This window comes from Syngnathus scovelli, chromosome 2 (assembly GCF_024217435.2).
Source record: "Syngnathus scovelli strain Florida chromosome 2, RoL_Ssco_1.2, whole genome shotgun sequence".
NCBI classification, from domain to species: domain Eukaryota; kingdom Metazoa; phylum Chordata; class Actinopteri; order Syngnathiformes; family Syngnathidae; genus Syngnathus; species Syngnathus scovelli.
In genome coordinates this window covers 8,742,717-8,766,202 of record NC_090848.1, presented here as the reverse complement: position 1 = coordinate 8,766,202, position 23,486 = coordinate 8,742,717, and the positions used below count along the sequence as shown (strand labels likewise).

General features: G+C 41.3%; 2 protein-coding genes across 7 annotated transcripts; both read right to left on the bottom strand.

Moving 5' to 3' along the window:
• Positions 1 to 752: 752 nt before the first annotated feature.
• Positions 753 to 18,464, bottom strand: pkig (protein kinase (cAMP-dependent, catalytic) inhibitor gamma). Of its 3 annotated transcripts, none has more exons than XM_049753884.2 (3): positions 18,442 to 18,464; positions 2,542 to 2,723; positions 753 to 1,301 (listed from the first exon to the last, which is right to left on the bottom strand). In XM_049753884.2, exons 2-3 carry the CDS (start codon positions 2,693 to 2,695, stop codon positions 1,222 to 1,224), a joined length of 234 nt encoding a protein of 77 aa, XP_049609841.1. In that variant the 5' UTR covers positions 2,696 to 2,723; positions 18,442 to 18,464; the 3' UTR covers positions 753 to 1,221. The 3 variants fall into 3 exon arrangements, with proteins under 3 accessions (XP_049609841.1, XP_049609838.1, XP_049609840.1); XM_049753881.1 differs by lacking the exon at positions 18,442 to 18,464 and adding an exon at positions 17,959 to 18,313; XM_049753883.1 differs by lacking the exon at positions 18,442 to 18,464 and adding an exon at positions 6,839 to 6,944.
• Positions 18,465 to 19,809: 1,345 nt separating this feature from the next.
• On the bottom strand, positions 19,810 to 23,021 carry ttpal (tocopherol (alpha) transfer protein-like). 4 transcript variants are annotated; one of them, XM_049754355.1, is made up of 7 exons: positions 22,929 to 23,021; positions 22,739 to 22,821; positions 22,442 to 22,640; positions 21,989 to 22,232; positions 21,642 to 21,835; positions 21,393 to 21,503; positions 19,810 to 21,153 (listed from the first exon to the last, which is right to left on the bottom strand). In XM_049754355.1, exons 2-7 carry the CDS (start codon positions 22,777 to 22,779, stop codon positions 20,875 to 20,877), a joined length of 1,068 nt encoding a protein of 355 aa, XP_049610312.1. In that variant the 5' UTR covers positions 22,780 to 22,821; positions 22,929 to 23,021; the 3' UTR covers positions 19,810 to 20,874. The 4 variants fall into 4 exon arrangements, with proteins under 4 accessions (XP_049610312.1, XP_049610315.1, XP_049610314.1 ...); XM_049754358.1 differs by having other exon boundaries at positions 22,442 to 22,651; positions 22,992 to 23,010; XM_049754357.1 differs by having other exon boundaries at positions 22,442 to 22,651; positions 22,929 to 22,993.
• Between the last annotated feature and the right edge of the window lie 465 nt (positions 23,022 to 23,486).

Below are 23,486 nucleotides of genomic sequence, written 5' to 3'. Positions count from 1 at the left end.
ATTTAAACGTGATGTACAGTTAGAAGTACATTAAAGAACCTAACGACTCATTAAATCGATGACACTCCTGTCTTTATACATTCGTAATGATGAGACATTAACTGTAAAGACGTCATGGGTTAAGAAAGAGACCATTTGCAATGCATTAAGATTCATATTAATATTGAAGCAATAGGAGAAAAATCCCGTTTTATCCAATTATCAAATTAGCATCTTTAGCATCGCTGTATATCTAAACTTTTGGGAGCATAAAGTGTCAAAAAATATAGTATACTTAATAAAGAACGTTTTTTTGTTTCTTTCTTGGAAACAATTATTACATTTAAAATGTCAGGTATCCAAATATTCATATCAGATAACATTTTCAAAAGGAATTTTATCTTTAGCCAGCCAACTGAGGAGCAGCTATTAGTTTATTCATTTATGTCTGTTTCAATATGAAATGATTAAATAATACAATAACATTGATCGCAATAATAATCCTATGAACATTGTATTTGGTCTTTTACCTAAACCTAACAGTGGATCAAATGAAAACATAACAAAAATGAAAAGCTCCCACAGCTTTGCAGACAAACTGGAAGGGTCCTCAAGTAAACATGAGCTTTGTGTTGCCACTTAATGTACACAAAGTTCCCTAATATTTACAGCAGAGGTAGCGAATCCCACTCAGCCTCTTTTATCTCCTCCGATCACCACAAACCCGCTAATTGAGTCCCATGGAAGCATTAAAGCAGCAAGAGAACACTGGATTCATAAGATTTTTTTTATTACACAAAGAAAATCGCTATCACAAAGTTATCACTGAACAGTTAGCAATAAATACATGATGGTTCAATGGAGACTAAGTTGGATATTGGAAAAAAAAAGGAGCAAGATTTGATAAGGAAACAGGTCAAGAGGGTTACAAACACACGCACACATATAGAAAGAAAATGACACAAGGTTATGAGTTCCTTCTTCGTCATTGGGCTGGAAATTGTTTTGGACCGCTCAAATGATTCACATAAATCCAATGTCTCTCCGCCTCCTCGTCCCACAAGGAATATGAAGGGACTAAACAGAGTCTGGCGCAGAAGACAAGCGTCTCAAACGACAGTCAGGCTTACTGGCGGTTGCCGTCTTAACATCTGATCCAATCGGCGCTGAGCGAGCTCCAAACGAGCCGTCAACGTGCCATAGCATCTCCATCTCCGTCCGCTCTGTGCTGCCGCTTCCTGCTTAGGATGGGCCTCCACCTCCCTGGGCGTCTTGACTGGTAGAGCCCTCGCCCTCGGGGGCTGGGGATGCCTCGGGCTTGCCTGACGGAGAGAATTCAGTCGAGCCCTCAATTCAATTTATTATTAGCCCTGTTCAAAAGAATCGTAATCGGTCGCTGACATATTGTTATTTTCTCACGGAACAGTGAATGCTGTTCAGTGTCTGAGTCACTCAGAATGATGTCATAGCAGAAGAATGAACAAATATTTGCACAAGTCTGTATCCTGTAACTCACAAATAGAGGGTGCGTCACATTGTGACACAACACCCCACCTTACAAGATATACCCCACCGTGATACGGCTTGGATGGATTCGTCAATGTTGACGCCAAGTATGGTGTGAAAAGGCCTTTGCTTTTTTCCCCTATATATATATATTTAATTGATTTTTCTTGTGTTCCAGAATCAAACAGGGATCCAAAATGACCCCAAAACTTCCGATTTATAAAAAAAACGCTGCTTGTTTTGGTTGCCATTTAGTTGTTTCGGTTGTCTTCTTCTGTCCGAGGCACATCGATGCAAAGCGCCCTCAAGTGGCCAGGAGGTGAATTGATTCAATTTATACATACAAATTCATTACCAATCTAAAGTGTTAGTTCTGATTTTGAAGGTCTACAGAGTTCAATGCGGGCGACATAGTCAGTTTAGAATTTTATTTGCAGTGTGACATTGTGAACTCAAGAGAAAGGTTCATTCTGAACCATAATTTTTACCATGTTTTACCCCCCCTGAGCAATTACGTATACATTTGTGCTTTCACCATGATGGAGGGAAACCATAAGTACAATGTAGCCTGTGATGAAAACAAGTTGGAGACCCCTGCCGGTGTCGAGTCTGGCGTTAAGTGCTGCAGGAAAACGATTTGCTGTGTGGGTTTATGAGGAAACAATAATGAGAAGCTGTGAAAGGAAACACAACTTCCTCTGGCGACAAGATGACATTTGGAAATCCAAATGGGAGACATCCTGCCGCACTAGCTGAGGAGTGGAATGATTTATAGCGGTCAAATTTTCAAAACAGCCTTGTTGGATTTGCATATTCAGATAATTAGATTGCTGAAGAAAGAAACCAACAGTAGAAACATACAACCAAAACTGTTAAATGCTTGTTTTTTCCCTCTTTGTGTGGGTGTTGCAAAAAAAAAAAAGAATCTTTTAAGATTTGAAAAATTCCTCATGTGCATACCAGGCCCAAATCTGCAAAGCTGCATGTGACCAAGTAGCGTAGCTGTGTTGGGTCACGTTATTCGATTGATCGTGATGTTCGTACGGGGCCACTGACCTGCATCCTTTAAATCCATCTCTGCCAAGTCTTTGGCGACGTCACTGGCGCTGGCCTCCACTTTGTCCTCACCCGCGATGTCGGGCACGGCGTTCCTGCGGCCGGTACGATCACAGTTGATGAAGTCCGAGTACGACGTCTCCACGTCCATCATCTGTCCATGACCAGCGCTCTCATTACACCTGCAGTCAGCGGGTAGACAAAAATTCTACTTGATTATGGTTGGCATGACCTCTTCAGTGGGACGATACTTTTCCATTAAGGTCATCTGGGTGATGAATAGATCTTTTCATCATGTCTTCCAAAAAACTGGCAGAAATGTGCGTTGACAACAGGGGTCTAATTAAATCCCTAAAGACGAAAAGCAGCTCTACATCTCCAAGGGATCCTGCGTGCTACCTCTCCGGATGAGTCCATTTGTCCGGCCCTGATCAATTGGACAAGTCCGAGCCAAAGAGCTTGAAACTATTCAAAGGACCAAGCTGGCTCAAAAAGCGCCTCTCTCTTAGCAATCCGTGCCGTTTTCGCTTTCCTCTTCTCACTCGCTATTAAAGTAGGTCAAGCTCCTGTCAAGCGCTGCCACACAACCGAGATGAGAACAAACGAGAAAAGATGACAGAAACCTTGTTCTAATCTCCGTCATTTCTCTCTCGGTCGCTTTGCATGATTAGCTCGCGTTTGGAGATGTGACAACAACCCGGAGATACCGTAAGCGGCGGCGCAGCTCGAGACGCTGGCCCCATGGCGTCGCTGTCTGAAGCTGTCGTTGTGACCCCTGACCGCTTCAGCTGGTCACTGCGATAAAACACGTACCAAGCTGTGACTCAATTGCTGAGTGGTGAGGAATGGCCGACCGTGAGGAATACAAAATGAGCTGGTAGACGCGGTTACAACACACTGACCCGGGGTCAGTCTTTTCCCAGACGCGTCCGCTCACATTCCCTTTGTAACATGAAGCCATCTGCGCACTTGTTTTCTTTCTACGCTGTACTGTGCCATAAAAGGACACTGCTGAGGCAGCAGAGGTCACACACACACGAAGGCCGCATTGTTTGGGGGAAGTCATGTTTTCCAGCGGAAACACTATATCTCTGATTTTGGAGTGATCATCTGTTAAGTCGGTCATACGCAAACACTGTCACCAAGACATCATCAGGTGTGCCACAAAAAATGACCCAATTTCACTCCATTGGTCCAAAAATGGCGTCCTAAAATAATGTATCTTTGTGACGAGGCTTTTTGGAGCACACAGTTAAGTAACTTAAGCTCGGCCATTGTGCCGTCTTGAGCTCTCTCTTGGTTGATCTTCTTTATCCCTCGCCACTACTGGCACACTTACTAGTTGAATCAATTTAAGACCATGGCGTAACTCATTGTTACATTAGCCACAAAGTCGACCTCCTATGTGGGCGTAGCTAAAATTAGCATGAGAACAAGCAACTATTTTGGATAGATTAAACCTTCTTGTGCATCTGGAAGAAAATGCCCCATAGATATATACTTGATCTTTTTGACATTCACTAAAAATAGTTCAATATTAAAGAACTTTTCATACCTTACTGTATGCTAGCAACGTACAGTAATGGGAAGAATTATGAAATTCTTTCCATCAAACAGCAGAAGGTACACTTGTGAGTACTTTTGATTTTCCCAGGACCTCGCCCCCACACATCTTTCACTCTCCTCTGTAGTGATATCAGCGTTTCCTGTAAATTTTTTTGGTTTGTTTTGCAGATCTTTTGAGATATCCTTGGCACCCCCAAGGAGAAAAATCTTAGCTCCGCCAATGTTTGGCATGGCAGGTTTTAATTGTACCTTCCACCATCTAGCAGAGGAGCACTTCTACCCATCACATCGCTAGACTATAAAGATGAACAAAGACACATTTGTAACAAATTGTACCAATTAAGTGAATTTAATTGAGTATGCAGGGGTCCAATGTAGGCTCACTTTGCTGGTGAAACGAGCCATTTCTAGCCCACAGGTTGTACTTTTGACACACCCGTACTATATTATTAATGAGCCCTCACGGTATTCATCTTCATTTACGGGGGCGTTTCTCACTCGCCTTTCTCGCGGCATCTCTTTTTCAACTTCTCGGGGCGACACATGATCATATTGACAGCCCAGCAGCACAGCAGCTGCTATTGCTAGTGTTAGCGTCACAGATGGCAAAGACAAGCTTGTTCACAGCGGGAGTAGCTTACTGAGAAAATTCCACATGGAGATTCAGACACACTAGTTTCATTTCCGCTCAGCAGACACTGAGTTCACTTCCCGTCTGTAAGTGAAGTAGGATTGTCACATCATGCTCACATGACTACGTTGTTTGTTCTGCCTCAACTTTGTTTCATTTACGGAAGCGGGTTTGACAAAGCCAACACAAACAAGCAGTGTTTTCAAATGGACTGGCCCGGTTGGTATGTGGCTTAAGGGAGTTGCCTACTAATTGCCTCTGTGTGGACAATTAGTCACCTTGACTACTCATGCAGATCAAATACTACCATGAGATCATTAGCAGGTTTCCATGAAACGAAGATGTCTAAATCTGCTGGTTTAATGATGCTAACACAAAATGGATGAAACACCATAGATAGAGAAGAGCTAATGAGTAGCACATAGCATGCATATGCAGTACAATGGCCATTTAATTAAAGCATAAAATGTAAAATATTTTCTAATTCTATTTAAATTCTATCTAATTTCTAAAAAAAAAATTCTAATTTGACTGCTTTGAATGCTTTGAGTCATTACTGTTTGTTTAAATTCAATATTATACAATGCTATTTTTCCTCATTAAAATACAGATTAGATGTTTTCGGTTTGTTTCTTCTGGTTGTCTATCAAGACAATCGTGACGGTTCTTCATGAGTTCATTTCAAAGCGGGAAGATGATTTGCGGTAAAGGTTTTTGAGTGTTATGTAAATTGTCAAGGCACCACTGTATCCAAAATGTCTACCAAAGAGAAAACATATCACAGACACAAAAGTAGTGTATGAACTAGCTTGTCACTTTGACACGAGCCATTGGAGCGCAAGGCTTACTATCATCCCACTGGAGCCTTTTTTGCCTCTTCATGTCTAATAAAGTTCTGATTACTCAAAGGAACACGCACAAAATGACTTCATTACTTCAGCCCATAATAGTCCTGTCTTTCTGGCAAGTCTTCCGTTGCGATGACGAAAAGCAGGATGACCACAAAACCCTTTGCAGCCGGGATTCCGCCTGCTTGTTTATCGCAACCGTACAAGACTCTAAACAAGCTACTGTAATCAGCGGTCTACATTAGCCTGTAAAGGGACTTTAATTCTGAAAGCATCGGTGAGTCATTGTAACAATGCTCAGGGGCCACTCGTGGGCTCAATTTATAGAAAGCCTGCCTAACTGCAAGGAACAATCACAAGGGGACAATGACATCAGAAGCAGTTCAATATCCTGCAGAACGCCGCTGCAATTTGTCGCAGAAGAAATTATAAACAATTTAGCGTTAGCAATGTGAAAATGATTAGGGTGCAAAAAGGGCAGTACAATTCAATGTTTTTAACATCTTTCAATGAAAATGCCAAGGGCAATACCGTACTATTCAATGGTTTTAACATCTTTCAATTAAAATTCCATGAATCTCTTCCAGCTTTCCCTGTCAAAAACATGTCATAATTTTGTACTTTAAAACATACTCTAAAGACAAAGAGTTTAAAAGTTTTTGACCGCATCGTTTATAAGGTACTTCTTCTCGTGTGCCACAAAGGGGCAGAGGCTATACAGTACTGTTCATTAAAGACATTATGAATCCCAGTTCTAGCCAGCCCTTGCCTCTATGCTGCCGAGAAAGCGACTGGGATTCATAACATCTGAATTAAGTCAGCTCATCAGTACGACACTAATATTAGTCGGTTTACACAAAGGACTGTGCTGTTATATTGTCTGCCAAAGATCTAGTGATTAGATTTGGCAGTGTTACGTACTAAGTTACAAGTTGAAAAGAGAAGAACCCATTTCTCGATCAAATTCACATTTTAAATGTGTTCCTACAATGTTCTCATTCATTAGGATTATTTCATTTTTAAGGCATTAAAATCGATCGCAACTAGATCGTCCTGATTTTCATAGAAAATGTTTTGCCTATCAATTGATAGCCTCGAACTAGGAGTATAAACAAGTGAGTATCCAAATCAAACCCAATCTAGTGCTAATCTAACTAGCCTTGTTGCATGAGCCCGTAAAGCCTACTCGGATTTTTTTTTATGAGAACCAGAACAGGCCAATTTTCTTTTCAAGATACAATTTAAAAATTACCTTTTTGCAGCTTCAAGCCATACACCGCCAGTGGACTGTGTGTCCAGTCTCCTTTATGTTCACAACTAGTTAAACATTACATTAAGATTAAAAAAATAAAAACACTTCCTGCTGGAGAAGGTGGTGTACTTTAGTCGCAACAACAATAAATTGACAAGCCCGTACTACTGAATGTCTTTTTCTCCTCTCAAGCCACACTTCGTAAATGTGGTCTGGGCACTGGCTATTCACACGATGACAGCAGCTGCTCCACCGATAAACCCAGTTCAAACACAAGGGAGCTGTATTTCCTTGTCGGAATGGTTGCTGCTTGCTGGTCTTCCTCTGATAAATAATTTAAAGTCTTTCCCATTCAGTGGTGCTGCATATATTTGCACTCGATCCTTCTCAGTCGTAGCTCGCTGTGACATCCCTTGCTGAGGTGAAAATGAACTAAAAGATCACCTGGTAAGGTTGCGACTGTAGCCATTTTCACAAGACAGACTTGTGACAAAATATGGAATTCAAGAAGGCTCTTACAATCAATCTCGCTTGAATTTAGTCTGCATCTTGTCTTTTAAATGCGTAGAAACACAATGCAACTGATAACCTCCTTGAGGTAGAAAAGTGAGACACTTATTTCCAAGCAGGCTCTAATGCAGTCCTAAATGAGGAAGGCGTGATATACAGCTCAGGAAAGAACGGTAAAAAGCCTGACTCAAACCATTAGCATCAGCTCCTTCAGTTAATTGAAGCGTTAAACGAAAGGCTGCTGCTGCTTAGAAGGCTACAGCAAAGTCCAAAATTGATCGGGCTCGTACACGTGATCATCTTTAGTTCGGATGAGATCAAAACACGGGTATGATGTTCCCGAAAAACAAGACTTGGCTACTGCTAGCAATTCTCTTGCTAGAGGTTTTGCTCTGTATGGTCGAAATGAGGGAATATGTATGAAATATTTTCCATTCCTTTGTAAAATATTCATTAAATGTTAGTAGTCAAAGCATTTCGGTCTAGGTCGGTGATTTTTTAAAATTGTAATATTCATTAAGTCCTACCTAAAAAAAAGTACCACCATAATACCCTCATGAGAAATTAATTGTGCATCAAAAACAAGGCAAAGGTTTTCTTCCTAAAAAATATATTTATATAATTGTAAGCCACTGTAACATTATAAACGGTTTAAAAATTAACAACGCGCTTTCCGGTCTACATCATCAAAAATTGTTAGCACATCACTCCTGAGAAAAAAAATGGGAGTCATATGTTCCGTGAATGGGAAGGTTCATTTTAGTCGTGCTCGTACTGGCTTTGTTGATCCGGTGGGTCAATGTTTGTTTTTTTTTGCACGTGACTCAAGACATTTCAGCGTAGCTCGGCTCTCTGTGACTGTGACGTTTAACAGCCAGCCACTCGTGATCACCAGTGCCACTCCCAAGCCCAGATGACTGGGAGGGGTTGCATCCTGCAGAAAAACAGAGCCACAAAAATCCCAAGGGTTGGAAACATGACTCTCTGTGGTGAGCATCCCAAAGGGAAGATTTAAGGTCACGTTCGGCTTGTCATATAATTATAACAAAAATGAAGGGGGAAAAGATGATGCCTATAGATGGAGGGCGTGTTTTAGGGAGCCGACACTAGCACCGTGTGCTTTTATGGTCAAAATGTTCCTATGTTTACTCCGTCCCTGTGAGGCCTCTCCAGCGTCTGGAAATTCTTTGGTTTGTATGTGTCTGCACAGGTCCTCAACTAGGCCTCACGGTTGTGGTGCGGCCAGACTGGAGCCAAAGTGACCAATTGTTTGTTTGTTTTTAATTTGTTCCATTCTTGCGCCAACTCTGCTCCGATTAAATCAGCATCGAACGCTCGATGCTTGGTGAACAGAGACATGACGAGTCGCAGACGTTATTAAAGCCATGACGATATAGACGTGACAACTCTGCGTTTGCTCTCTGAATGTGCAAAACCAAATATTATTTTCTAATTGGCATGCTGCTACAGTAAGTAATGTTCACTATTTTTCACAGCGTTGCTCTGACAACAAAGGAGCAATTGCTGGATCTCTTCTCAAATATAGAATTTTTATTCTATGTTAAACGCCCACAATGTAGACTTTGACATATGAAGTGTACTAGAAGAGTTCTAAGACTGGTGTCACCAAAAATATATTTCTTGCCCCAAACCACTGGAACATTCTGCAACAAATAAAATTTTGTCGCAAATCAATATCATGGTTTAAAAAGTAGTAATCATTGCTGCACCAATGTTTATCCTGTTTTGAACCATTTAATCACTATGTCACACTTTGTGATGGTTCTAAAGATTAAATAAAGTGGATTAGTGAAGAGGGGAGGGATTGGGAGTTTATATTTAAAATATCTTTTCTGACACACCTGCTACGTGTACAGTGAAGAAGAAATGAACATGATAAAGTGGCACATGAACTGAGACTAGTATGTTTGGAAAATGCAATTGGGAGTATTTTAATCGGTGATTAATCTGTAGATTACTTCATCAGTTAATTGCTTGTTTTATAAAAGAGTGAAAATGCTCCCCAAAAGCAAACCTGCTGGTTGATTGTGAATATTATCAATCATCATTACATGCAATCAAGCAATGCGTGACAAATTGTAAGTAATAAGGAGGTGCGGCTAATTTTCCGATGCCGTGACAGAAAAAAAATTATAGGTTGCACACACAGTACAAACAGCCAGTGCCTTCGACTCTAAAAACCATATTTATTATAAATATTGACGGCTGGGGTGAATCCTTTTAGCGAGCATACGCTCTGATGACAATTTTTGGAAAAAAATCTAGCGCACCGGTATTAACGTTTACATGTTATTTGGAAATACTGTTTAGTCACAATGTCATAATAATATTGATCCTTTCATGACTTATTTGAACCATCAATTCTTCAGGGTGAAACGTCTCAAAGACTTGCTTTGGCTATCAATTACACAATATTATTATTTTATGCTGTGTGCTCCACTTTGGTACAGCTATTGTTAAAGCGATACGTAAATAAAGTTGCATTGAGCAGATCTTCAAATTATTGTATAATCATTCCAATGCAATTCAACAAGTTCAGGTAACTAAAAAAATCAATGGACACTTGCCATGTCAATTTGTGAGCATTTAAAATGATGTTCTACTTCCTTCTTCCTAAACCATGATGTGGGGGATTTTCTACTAGCTGGCCGCCCTTTTCACTTTAATTCGACTGCAAGGTTGCCCAGTTCTATTTCCATCCACACATTAAATAACGAGAGCTCAGCAGGAAGCAGGTGGCTTGTTTGCTTGTGTTGTTTATGCCCAATCCTTCTCCCAGCTTCTACACTCACACACACACGTGGTGCACACACACATACACACGTGGCTGAGCAGGGTGCCTTGGCCTGATTAGGCAGGAGGATAATTTGATGAGTGTGAGGAGAAGGAGGAACGAATAGGGAATACAAGACCAAAAAAAAAAAGGGAGCCTGTGGTAGAAAAATGACAGTTCGCTCGCGATTTAGCGTTTACCCTGCTAGCTGTGTTTCCCTTGGTCTGGTTGCAGTTTGCACAATCATCAGCATTTGACTGGAAATCTGGCTGCAGGATCATTCTCGGGACTTCCTAATGCAATAAGAAACAGCGGCAGAAAAGGCATCAAGCTAGAAACTCGATTAGTCTAACCTCCGCTGTTTGTTATGGCGCGTCAAGTCATTTTACAATCACACTTTGCTGTCTCATGACGTGGAAGATAGGAGCAGGTTGTGATTGGATTTGCCCTGTTAAAAGGGGAAAAACATATGGGGAGGGGGGTGCAGCCCTTTCCTCATTGTAAAATCATAAAAACATCATTGATCATGGTAAACAAAATAAAACAGCTAACGCAGTACATCAGGGGTGTCCAAAGGTCGGCCCGGGTGCCATTTCCACGCTGCAGCTGTTTTATTTTAGCCCACAGCATGTTCTTAAAATAAAAATCAAACACGGCCCATCACGACGAAGGATTTGCTCTACGCATAAAGGCATCCATAGTGCTGCACATTGTTCTGACATCAGTTCATAACACAAGAGTCATATCTTAGAAAATAAAAAACGACCATACTCCTACATATTACGTCTACGTTCCTGTGGCACACAACATTTACAGATTTGGGAATTCGCTCTACACAAAAAGCACACCTTATTAAAAGGTGCACCTTGGGTTTTTGCGAAATTACATCCACATAGGAGGTGGTAAAGCAAACGTATTTAATCTCGCTTGAATTAGCAGACATTGTCAACATCAACAGTTGACTGTGTAATATTTCTTGTATCAATAAAGCTCGTCAGCGTTCCCCTAGGAGTTGCAAGAAAGGCCTTTTTGAGGGAAGCAATGGCACCGTTTAAAGCAGAGCAAGCCTGATAAATTCCCAAGGTGGAGGAGTACAAAGCACAAAGAAGATCACAAGCCAATTACTCCGTGTCACACTGAACTCTTCCTCGTAGCCTTCAGCAAATTTCCATCTCCTCACTTTCAATGCTCAATGATGTTAGCACTTTACTCACAATGGTTGGCAGAAATAAAAGATCAATGCCTTCACAATAAATGTTGCGCAATGATTTTTTTCTTTTCGGCCCGTGTGGCCTTATCTAATTCTCGCAGACTGAACTCGGGAGGCCGAAAAATGGACACGTCGACTTGATTCCCAGATCTGTCCCCATGGCTGAAATCCATTAGCATAATACGCTTTGATTAAAAAACCTCCTCAACAAATAAATGGAAAGCTGAGTTTATTCAACTTCGAAACCCTGCCTGTGAAATGTATGCTAATGTGTTTGGAAGAGAGAACAGCACACTGCATTAGCTTGACGGCCATATCACTGAAAGCAAAAAAAAGATGCACAAGATCACAACAACTTGTCCAAGTTGTGCCTTTAAACTTGGTGGCAATAATAAATCCACCCATGGAAATGAGAAACCTAACACAATCAAAAAAGTATTTCCTGCACGTCAATTCCTTAGCCAATTACTCTGTGATTATGTTAACTAGCGTACAACGGAATTTCCATCACGCCTTTTTAAGTTAATTTATCAGTTAATTCAACTAGTAGGAGCAGTGGGCCAAAGTCAAACAGATATTTTGCAGCTCCAATAGCTATAACTGCGCAAACGGGAAAAATTCGTGAAATATAGCTAACGTGGAGAAAGTGTTGTTCACACGGAGGTTACGACATTTTCTTCTTCTACTTCCGGTATATTTCGTCAATCTGCACGTCAGAATGATTTTACCCACCCTCAAGTGTGACGCATGAGCACGCAAGTCCTAATCGAAGAATTTATCAAAAATTACAGAAAATACCGCGAAAATGACAAATCCACTCGGAAGTTCTTCGCTGAAGAGATAAATGGGGAATAGAGGAGCGTGTCCAGGCCATAATACTTCACAATAGATTTCCCAGTGCCATTAGCACTTGGGTGAAAAATTTGCTCGAGCTGTATTTTATGACCATTCAGGGGCAGTCGAGAATAGCCTTGAATATTTGAGAGAGAAAAAAAAAAAAAAAACAGACCCACAGAATCGATTTGTGAAAAAAATATGAAATTGTGAGGACGGAAATGGCACTTTTCATTTATGGCACTCTCCCACACTCACTCCAAGACGTGTGTTAGAATAAAAATCGGGATCAATTTGGGGTTGAGTGTTTTTGCCCAAGGACACGTGTGCAAGAGAAGCAGGCGAGCGAGTGGATCGACCTGCAAATACCGTTAGCCGACGACCTACTTTATCAGCTTAGCCACAGCCGCCTTGCGATTCAATTGCTTTAAGTCCCCAAAGGAATGTCACATCTTTAATTTGCGCTTCTGTAGGGGCAAACGGATCAAACATCCATCAATACGGAATGTATTTTTTTTCATCCGAAGCAAAAAGTCATGCATGACGCTTTTACAAACTCACCCTGCTCTAAACTGGGATCAAGATTTCAAAACAGAGTTGGTGTGATGCCAAATGAGCCTGAGCTCTTCATCCAGTTATTTTCCTCCTCATCTGCTTCATTAATTGACATCTTCGTCGTGAGCTGATCTCAAACAATATTACAAGTACGAAGGCCACACTACCGTAATTTCCGGACTATAAGTCGCGTTTTTTTTCATAGTTTGGGTGGGGGGGCGACTTATACTCAGGAGCGACTTATATATGTTTTTTTTTCACAAATTTTTACTTGATCATTAAGACATCACTTACAAGTATAGTTGACCACTTCCCATGTTATTTTTAGTATAGTTGATCACTTCACATGCTTTTATTTCTTTATCTTGAACATATTCAAAACATAAAAAATAGAGAAAACATCAAATAAAGCAATTAACACTTTAAAGCACCATATCCAAGTCCACTGTCTGCTGTATGTACACTTGCTCCATTTTTGCTCCTCTTATATTTATTATTATTATTTATTATTATTTGTTTATTTATCATTTATTCAATACTCTTATTTATTCATTGTTAGTGCCTTCTTGGGGTTTTTTTGTGTTGCTTGTATGCATATGTGTACTATCTCACCGAGGGATAGTGGAAATGTAATTTCAATCTCTTTGTGTGTCTTAGTATATAAAAAAATATATCGACGATAAAGCAGACTTTGACTTTGATAAAACAACCAAAAAAAATTATATTTTCAGACGAAACTGGATGAGGGCGCTCTAAATTTTACCGTTGGCCGTGACTCATCAACTGGGTGGGCTTAAGAAAAATGGCACCAAAAAGAAACTCATATTTTGCAGGTTACAAACTTCAAGTTGTAAAATATGCAGCTGAAAACAGTAATCGAGCAGCAGAAAGAAAGTTTGGAGAACCATGATGTACCAATGGATTACTATTTCAAGTGACGTCAGTAGCGCGGCGCGCCGGTTGTTTACATACAAACGTGCCCACACAAGGACTACCATCATTAGCGGTGATCATTTCTAAGTGACACGGAGGACAAAGAGTTTGAAGGAATTAAGGATTTGGAGTGACATAGAAGGTTTGAAAAACTATTATGGCTTTTACGCACGCCCGGTCTCTACTGAGTCGGGGGCCGACGCTCGGCCGAGTGGCTGTCCGCTGAACGGTGCGCGGGGCTCGGACATGGCCATTACGCACGCCCGGTCCTATGCCATGGAGCTCTCGTGTCTGGAAGTCCACGCCGCCACACGCTTGGAAGTTTGTTTTGTTTAATAAAGAGCCGTATACCAAACCCACGTCTATCCTTGTACTTTGTTAACGCTACAATATAGTTATGTATATACTAGATCTGTGGAATAAAGACGAGGCTGACGTCAGGGCGCACGCGCGGCGATGTTGACAAAGGACGAGGAATTTGACCGATGAATTTAATGGATTTAAAGTGCACGGATGGTTTGATAATATTATTGGCTTATATTATAGTTATTTGAAATATAGTTTATCTATCGTTATATGAGCCTGTGGAATATTTTGAAGTGCAAGCGCCCTCAGTCGCGCGCACCCATTGTTGACAAAGAACGATCGATGGATTTAATGAATTGGAGTGACACCGATGGTTTTATAAACATGTTATTCATGTAATAGTTGTCCTTAATCACTCTATATGTTATGTCAGGCCCGTTCTCAGCTCTTTGTTTGAGTTTGTCACGTTAGCATACCTATCGTTTAGCCTGTTGTTGCTATTTAATGAATTGGAGTGACACTGATGGTTTTATAAACATGTTATTCATGTAATAGTTGTCCTTAATCACTCTATATGTTACGTCAGGCCCGTTCTCAGCTCTTTGTTTGTGTTTGTCACGTTAGCATACCTATCGTTTAGCCTGTTGTTGCTATCGTTTAGCCTGTTGTTGCTCGTTCATGACTGTTTTTGGTGTGGGATTTTGTCGAATAAATTGCCCCCAAAATGCGACTTATACTCCGGAGCGACTTATATATGTTTTTTTTCACTTTTTGGGGCATTTTATGGCTGGTGCGACTTATACTCCGGAGCGACTTATAGTCCGGAAAATACGGTAAATTGAAAGAAATATGCCCAACCGTCCGAGATTTTGGGGTCACCCGGATACAATTTTCCATTGATAAACACCTTTGTACATACTTTCATTAACATTCCCAAAAGGTTTGGGTGGGCATATTAAAAATGTACCACATTGATGATGGCTAGAGGGGCAGATTAATTAAACTAATCAATGAATTGCTAAGTGAGACCTTGATTAACACTCAAAATCCACAAAATTACCAACCAGTAAGACTTTTGCAGACATCTACTTTCTTTACTTTAGAAAACAATGGTCAACATTGCCAATTTTCTGATGGACAGTGCTGATCATGCGAATGATTTCTCACAATTAGGTAACACAAACATAAATATGCAACACAATCTGTATAAATATCTGTCAGTGTTTACATTTTCAAATGATCACTTGTCTAGATTCTTCTCTATTTCCCATCACCGGTGCGCTATTTTTTATCAGGCAATTCTCACTGAAAAATAAGACAACCATAAAACGGTGCTAATCTCAAAATATTGACTTTTCAAAAGATATAACTTCATGCTTGTAAAATGACTGAGTTAGCAAAAAAAATATTTTCATTCCTCCAAAACTACAACAGATTTCTGCGAAAATGCAACATGGACTTTCGCTGCTAGCTTCTTCCCATTAAAATGGAACGTGGTTCCTCCTACGCATTTTTCCATCCGAGTGCGATCGAGGACAGCCTTGAGCAAATCTCGCATATGATGTCCTGAAGCATGCGTGAATGAAACGCATTCTTCATGAATAATAGAAAATGAACATACGAGTTCCGAGCCGAGCGTGTCAGTGACTTGTGTAATCGGACAGCTCAAGTACGCTCGGCCTCTCGCTCTCGCCTCTTCACGGGCGAGTCCGGCTGCTAAAAACAGAAGAGCTTACGTCCTCAGTGCGTGGGGCAAAGAATGCAGATGGAGGTCAGAGCCGTTCAACCGACGAATCCCCCCCCCTTGCTCAAAATATGGGCCCATTAACACCATGATTACACAGAGGCAGTCGTTGAAAAATAGGCCTCAGCCCTCGGCTCGTACTACTGCCGTTAGGGAGACACGCTGATGCAATGCTAAAGGCGAACATGCTGTAGCCACGACTGAGAAGTCAACAGTCATGGTAGCCACCATCACGATTGAAATTCAATTAATTGCATGGCCTCTTCTGATCATGTCAGGTGTTGATTGCTGCGACAGAGCAGACTGAAGATCAGCATCTGTGGAGTAAGTCTCAACTTCAGCATAAATTGAATAAATAAGCATCACTCATAAAAAGGAGTCCACTTCAGATGAGTCCCGACCATGAACTTTAACCCCTTACATCGTGACTTGACCTTACTCTACATTGTGCATTGTAAAATCCATCCATGAAATATGATAATCTAAGTATTAAACTATGAGATTATTTCTGCAAAAGTGAACTCAGTGACCTATCATGTGACACTTTAACCCTTAGGTTATGCCAATAATATTATGTTTCAAGAAACAAAGGCAGCAGAAAACACTGCTACTATCTTGTGGTTTGGTTGCCAAAAAAAGCAAAAACAAAAACTTATGCCAGCTATGAACTGTTGAAGGAGTCTCGATTGGCCTGTCCAACTATGAGCTTCACATTCTTCCTGTTGTCCATTTCAACCTGTAAAAATATTTTTAAAATTCATCCCAATAATAGTTTTGATTTTGTGAGGTGCTTGCTACATCCTTCTTATCTGTCCTTGTCGCTGACTTTGCAGCATCACATAAAAGTCATCACTCGACTTGTCATATTTTAACACTTATTCTCACATATTCACGTAAATTACCATTTGTTGCATGTAAACACGCTAACCAGCATTTTCAAACAAGCATGCTGGATCTTTTTTGCCTCCAGCTAAACATTTACAAACTCCAAAAGGGTTGATTTTCAGAAGGGCTTACTTAATCCCTATCCCCCAATAGATGGGCTCGACAAGATTCCAGGCAAATAGTTATAAATATTGGGTAGCAACAGATATGCCTTTCATACTTCCACTTACTCAACGCACCAATACATCTGACAAACATATTTTCCTCTGCAAGCCTTGTCTCATGTTCAGTAAAATGAGCCAGGAAGGTGGCTATACACGATTCTGTTGAAGGTCAACAGGCTACTAATGATTTTTGTGTGTTTTTTTTTTCCTAGTATAATTGACTTGAGTGTTTTATATGGTTCTCTTTACCCAAGGCTGTTATCAAGAACAGACCAGCTTGTCTCGTCTCATTTTCAAGAGAAGGGATAAACACATTTAAAAAAAATGTAAATGGTAAAAATGTATTTTAAAAAAAAATCACGTTTCCATTTTTTAAAGCAACACATTTACCACGTGATGTCCTTGGTGTCACCTTTTCAGCTGCATTGCCAAATTGGCATCGTGCAGGTAACTTGCCTTGAAGAAGAAAAAGAAAAAAAACACACACGATCGATGTGCAACAGTTTCTTCAAGCCAAGACTTGCCAAAACGTCAAAAGTATTTTCACGTCGCTTAGGTTAACTTGTGATCACATTTCTCCCTCATTCTGGAGGGATGTTTCTTCGCCATGCATGCAACGGTGGAGTGGGGGGGTCAGCTCGGCAGGCAAGAAGCCATGAAGTGTTTGTCGTACATGCCGGGTGATGCTGGCACTTGCCCAGCAACACTCGAGCAAAGCGGGGGGTCCCTGGTGGGTGCTTCCCAAAAAGCGACTGGCCCGGGTTATAATGGCCAAGCGTGCATTTTTCAAATTCAGCAGGCATGATGCTGCGTGCAAAGGCGTCAAAGGCAACATCAACATGAAAAAAGATGCAGTGTTTTAGTGTGGAGGAGATCTGCGCGAACCAGTGACAACGCAGAGGCTAACAAGCAAGCTAGCAAGAATGCGAGTACACAATAAGAGCAGGATTCAACAATTTAACATTGTGACATGAACAGGCGAAGGTGGAAAATGTGAGGACAAAGACGAAGGAAGAAGGGAAGGTGTACATTTTGGATGATCTACTCGCCGCCGCTTCGTGACTACATACCGCGGTTGACAAATTCACCTCTAAATGAGACATTTGAAAATCATTAGCAGCCCCCCGAAAAAAAAGAGATTAAATTACGCCCTGGACGCGACAACCAAACAAGAGCGTCACTAACCTTGATCCGCTCGCCTCCTCTTATCCACTTGTTACAATGGACATTTAACACCATGGATTCACGCTTAAGTTTCCTGCCACTCGGAAGCAAAAAAAAAAAAAAAAAATGGGGGAAATATATTTTAAAAAAGCGAACAATGAAACAAAACAAAATAGGACAAAGCTGCACGGTGGCGTTAATGACGAGCAAACAGCGTTCGGTAGGCAAACAAGAGCTTGTGAAAAGCTGCTTGTCTTGTCTTCTTCCAACAGCTGTTGTTCCAAAATGGAGTTAGTCGAGTCTGAAGCGACTAAGAGACAACCACAGTGGAGGCTCCCGCTCCCACTCCCACTCCCACTCCCCCGTGGGCTGGAGTCTCCCCCGCTTAACACTGACACAGATTTTTTTTTTTTTTTTATGAGGAGTTGGGGGTGGCTTACAGGGTGTTTTATGGATAACCTCAGCTTTGTTTAGTGTCCATCAAAGCAGCAAGCAGACACCCACCTGATGAGGGTTCTTCATCGGGTATCTCCAGATAGGAAAATTGGCTGGTAATCGGAGTGGTTTTCAAACTGGGGGTACTGGAACCCCAGTGTGCCCAGACGAGCAGGCACACCACCACGGGATTTCTTGCTCAGCCAGGAGTCTGACTGAAAAACAATTATCGATTGTGATGACTTAAGCTACTTTAAGTGATTTTCTCTCTTTTTTTGTCTAAATAAAAAAAGATTCAACTGTTCAAATATTATTCAACAGTGTATGATTTTAAAGTATAGTGCGCACAAGGAAAGGAAATCTATCTGATCTGCAGCAAAGATTGCACTTTCCATCTTCTCCACTTTCTAAAGGCTTTTGTCTCTCCCAAACACAGGATTGTTTGTTAAAGTCTAGTAAAGCTCAAGCTGTGAAATGACCAAATATATTGTTATTTGTTGTTTCTCTCCCAGAACAAAAAAACACCTGGTGGACAAAAATACCTTGAATCTTTTGTGGTGACATTTGAAACTGAATAGAAAAAAATGGGTCATTGGAAAAAAAAAGAACATCACCGAACCATCAAAGAGTGGAACGTGTGGAGATAAAATGCAGTCAAATCCATACGAGCAAGGCCACAGAGGAGCATAAAAGAACCGAGGCCTGCGTTAATGTTTCTGTGGCAACTAGCCAAAAGAGACCTGAGGGCTCACACGCCCGCTCTATTTTCATCCAGACATTTACACTGCCTGCACTGACGAACATCCATTTTCTCAGGTTTTTCTAATATCTTGAGAAAGAACATTACAGTGGATAGACTGGAAAACTGTGCAGGTACATTAATGATTGTGGTGTCTTGAGATAAGAGTGGCGTGACTCAGGAGTTTACCTGAGATACGAGCCATCGTTTGGCTGACTTTATTGTTGTTTTGCATCGCTTTTCCCTAATTTCTCTGCTGAAGAATTGCGGACTGTGACATCTCAGAGACCATGTTGTGCAATTTTCCCCTGATATATATTTCTACATATATATGTGGTCTTATACTGCCCTCATGTGGCGAATAAACGCACACCAGGAGCAGCACCATCAAGCGGCTATCAAAATGAAGCAAAAAGTGTGACAAACTGATAAATATTTATTTTGATCAATTACAAGATATAGTACTATTTCTCCTGGCATTTCCATTCATATCATTTGGGAAAAGTGAATTGAGTGTTAACGTGGTTGCAGAACAAACTGAAGTCATATGTCAAGGCATGGTATGATGTAAACATCAAGATTCCATCAACTTCACGCCAACATTTGCCCTTATAGTTTATGTTTGATTGGCTTGGAGTGATACATTTGTTTTGGTAACTCGTTCTGTAGCAAACTTGTAATCAAAAAAATACACAAGCTTCATCGTTTCAATTTGACTTTACTGTTAAATTCTGCTATGCAATCAATGACAGCAACAGACATGCAGAAAATATAAAAGCAAAGCTATTGCTCAAGTAAACAATAAGAAAGCACTGTAAAAAGCAGATGCAGCATTATGGCACTGTTCCTTCATGATATTTGGCAAAGTCACAACTGGGGGCGGAATCCACAAAAAATGAACCGCGGCCGCTAAGCACCTTTAAATGCTCTTCATTAGCACCAGCAGTTTGCTTCGTCTTAACGTACAATTCACAAAACATATTGCTCTAATGACATACGAGCACAATCACGACCGTAAAGTTTGACGCTCTCCGTTTGCGCCATTTTTAACCAGTTAGTGCCGTGCAATTCTTTAGTGAAGTTTGGCGCTGGATGTTCAATCACTATGTGATTGACTTGTGTGATCATTCTGCTAAAAAATAAATAAAAAGGCATACAGGTTAAAACAGTGACGTCGATGCTGTCCATCACTCTCTGTGCGGCCCGGTGGCAAATGGCCCGCCAACCGGTGGTTGGGGACCCCTGAACTACACTAAATCCTCTTGAAGAGAATCCATCTGAATATGGCTTTGCTTTATAGTAGTGTATGCTATTAGTTTATAAGTTCAAGAATAGCCAAAGGAGACGATAGGACAACACTGGAATTAAGCCTTCACACTAATCTTTTCTTTTTTTCAACAGCTTCAATGTGGGAGTATGAGCCTCGAGACAGACTGAGCACTGTTTATGCTATGACTTGGAAAAACTCCCATTATTACAAAAAAAAAAAAATAATACACAAAGCTGCAATCAGTCGTGGCAAATCATGAATGCATATTTTGCCGCGTCACGCGCCGCCTGCAGCTGGTGACGGACCGACTGAGCCGAGTGCCAACCACACAACACTGACCATCCAACTCCAAATAGTGCCTGTGGTGTCCAAATTAGCTGGGATAGGCTCCAGCTCACTCACAACCCAAGCGAGGATACACAAACTGGATGGTTAGTAGACAAAAAAAGTCATAAGCAACTTGCCCAACTAATCATCATTCTGCCAATGTTTGTTAGTAACACGAATAAAGTTGCGAGCGCAGCCCCCTGAATGCGTCATCCTCCGGCCCCCCAGCTTCGTCACCTCGGAACAGCAAGGACTCCGGTGGCACGGCGCCCTCCAGTGGATCCGGCTGGCAGAACTCAACAATGAAGTCCTCCTCAGAGTCCAGCAGCAGTCTGGACCATGCGCGCATGTCCAGATGGGCAGCTGTACCGCCGTACTCCTCGGGCAGGACAGAGCGTGGGATGTTCCGGTGCAGGGAGCGCAGGTCTGAGCTGTGGAGTAAGTACTGCAAGGAAAACAGAAAACATCACTCAGTAGCTAAATGTCGCTGACAACAAGCAATATATTATTTGTTCTAAACAAAAATCTTTTTTAGACCAATTAGGTGATGATTAATCGTTTCCTGCTGCACACCTGATAATCTCCCAAAGCACAGGAGTTTGGGAATCGCTGTGGTAAAAATGCAACATGCTTTGTAGAAACGACTACTTTGGGACCAACAATGTCTGGTGTGAGACTAGTTACCCTCTCGGCCATCTTCTCCTTCAGGAATGGTTTAATTACGGCAAAGATGCCTTTGAAAATGCGAGGCTCGTTAATGATGTTAACAGCCTTGATTCGGATTGGGAAGCCGTCCTGTAAATGACAAAACAGTTTTCAGAGCAAGCTCAGACAATGTGGTTGTGTTAAATATGCAGCTTTTTTATTTTTTGCTCCAAGTTTTCATTGAGCTACTGTCAATCCAATCAACATGTATTTTAAACTCCTTTTTACCTGAAGAATGCTCACGACCTTTTTGGCAAGGAAAGGACCCGGGTTGGAAGCCTGCGACATACCGACTCCGGTGTAATCGGCCAAGATTACAATACCGTTGACTTGTGTTTCCTCCGGCTGGATTAGTTTCTCCAGTGTCAGATACATGGCCCTCACATTGTCAACAAACGGGTAATCGTCTGATTTCCATTTTCCTGTATGACAAGACGCGATACAAAGTTAGTTAGTCTATGATAATATGAAATTAAGCATAATCTTGGTTAAAACGACCAAAAATTTTATGCTAATTGCTTCTGCTTAGGTTATCAAAGTGGTTAAAGTGTGCCTTCTTAACGCAGGATACCAACCTGGCCGGAGACAGAGGATGTATCTTCCATTCGGGTCCGGTCGAGGCAGGACCGTGAGAAAGCCCAAATCCAGCACGTGTTTCACCGTAGACGGCTTCAGGTCCTGGAAAACTTCAGGCCAAGCCTTCCGTCCTGCGTGGTAATTGAGCAAGAGCTGCAGGGCTCGGTCGTAGTCAAACTTCCTGGCCCGCAGGAAGCGCAGGAGGAAGGAGTCGTCCAGCCTCGTCCTGAGATTGGGCTGCTCCTGCACATTCCAGGCAGAAAACCACACAACAAATGCAACTCTTAGACAAAAATAAAATTAATTAGCTTGCAAAAACATACACACACATGAATTATGAACCACCACAATTTAGCCTGTACTGCATTGAGAAAATACATAGGTAATTAACACATAAGGACAATTTACAATTCTAAATAAAGCTAAAATGGCTGAACACAAGCAGAAAATACCTTTAGTATCATATCTCGTAGAGCTTGCACATCCCGTAGACGCCATTCTGGTTTCTCTTGAAGCTCCTCCCGTGCCTTGGCCACCAGCTCAGGGCTCAGGGTGCAGGTGTAAATTGGTGGTGGGGGTCTAGGGAACCAGCTGTGTTCTGACGGGCTGACTGGACCGGACTTGAGAGCGGCAGACTCAGCCATGGACTGACTAGAATGAAGCTATTTAAGTGGAAAGCACCACACGTTCACGCAGCAGTTTTTGAACACTTGCTGCTTAAAAAAAAGACCACATAAGATCTTACTCACGTTTGTTGAGAGTCGATCGGGTCAGTGCAGGTTGAAAGCATCACTCGTCCCCGATTGCATGGCTAATTTGATTTAGCATGACCCTGGAAATATGGACGATGCGACAAAGCTCATATCAGACAAAAGGGATCAATTTAAAGAGGCAATTATATAATAATTAGTATGGGACTCAATCGATCTAAACACTCGCCTTGAACATCAGTCATGACGATTGCAATGATGGCAAAAATCACGAACAAGCTTTTAGACGCACCTTTAATTATTTCCGGGTATGAAAATGACGGCCTCTCATTGGTTAGTTGGCCGTCACATGACACACGACAGGAGCTATTTGTTTTGACTGCGTTTGACCCATGCATTTGACGCAGACTTTTTCCTTCTAGCCCCCAGTTTTTTGAAAATGAAAATAAAAACATATTGCTCCCCCCCCCCAAAAAAAAAAAAAAAAAAATTGACCTACTCAAAGTAAAACCAGAAACGAAAATCCTATTTTTTAACTTATTTACTCCAATGTTCACAAGTGTACTGTTGTTTTTGTCGTGGTAGGTAGATTACAGTTTTGCATCAAGCAATTTGGACGGTTTGGGTTAAAAAAAAAAATAAAAAATTCAAATGTCATTTCGTCTGGCTGAGGTAATTTTTCAGCGAGCAGGTTCATACTCTAGATGGCGTAATTTGCATTGCTCTGAGGGCTCGCGTAAGTAAAACCCCTAAATCAGAGCTATGATGAAAATAAACCTCCTTATTT

What these genes read in the sequence shown, in the direction of transcription:
- pkig (XM_049753884.2), bottom strand. Translation starts at nt 2,695, where the DNA reads ATGATGGACGTGGAGACGTCGTACTCGGACTTCATCAACTGTGATCGT. An exon ending in GATGGATTTAAAGGATGCAG is followed by an intron (nt 1,302 to 2,541) that starts GTCAGTGGCCCC and finishes TCTCTCCGTCAG; the next exon opens with GCAAGCCCGAGGCATCCCCA.
- ttpal (XM_049754355.1), bottom strand. Translation starts at nt 22,779, where the DNA reads ATGCTTTCAACCTGCACTGACCCGATCGACTCTCAACAAAC. An exon ending in TACGAGATATGATACTAAAG is followed by an intron (nt 22,233 to 22,441) that starts GTATTTTCTGCT and finishes TGGAATGTGCAG; the next exon opens with GAGCAGCCCAATCTCAGGAC. An exon ending in AGGAGAAGATGGCCGAGAGG is followed by an intron (nt 21,154 to 21,392) that starts GTAACTAGTCTC and finishes TTTTCCTTGCAG; the next exon opens with TACTTACTCCACAGCTCAGA.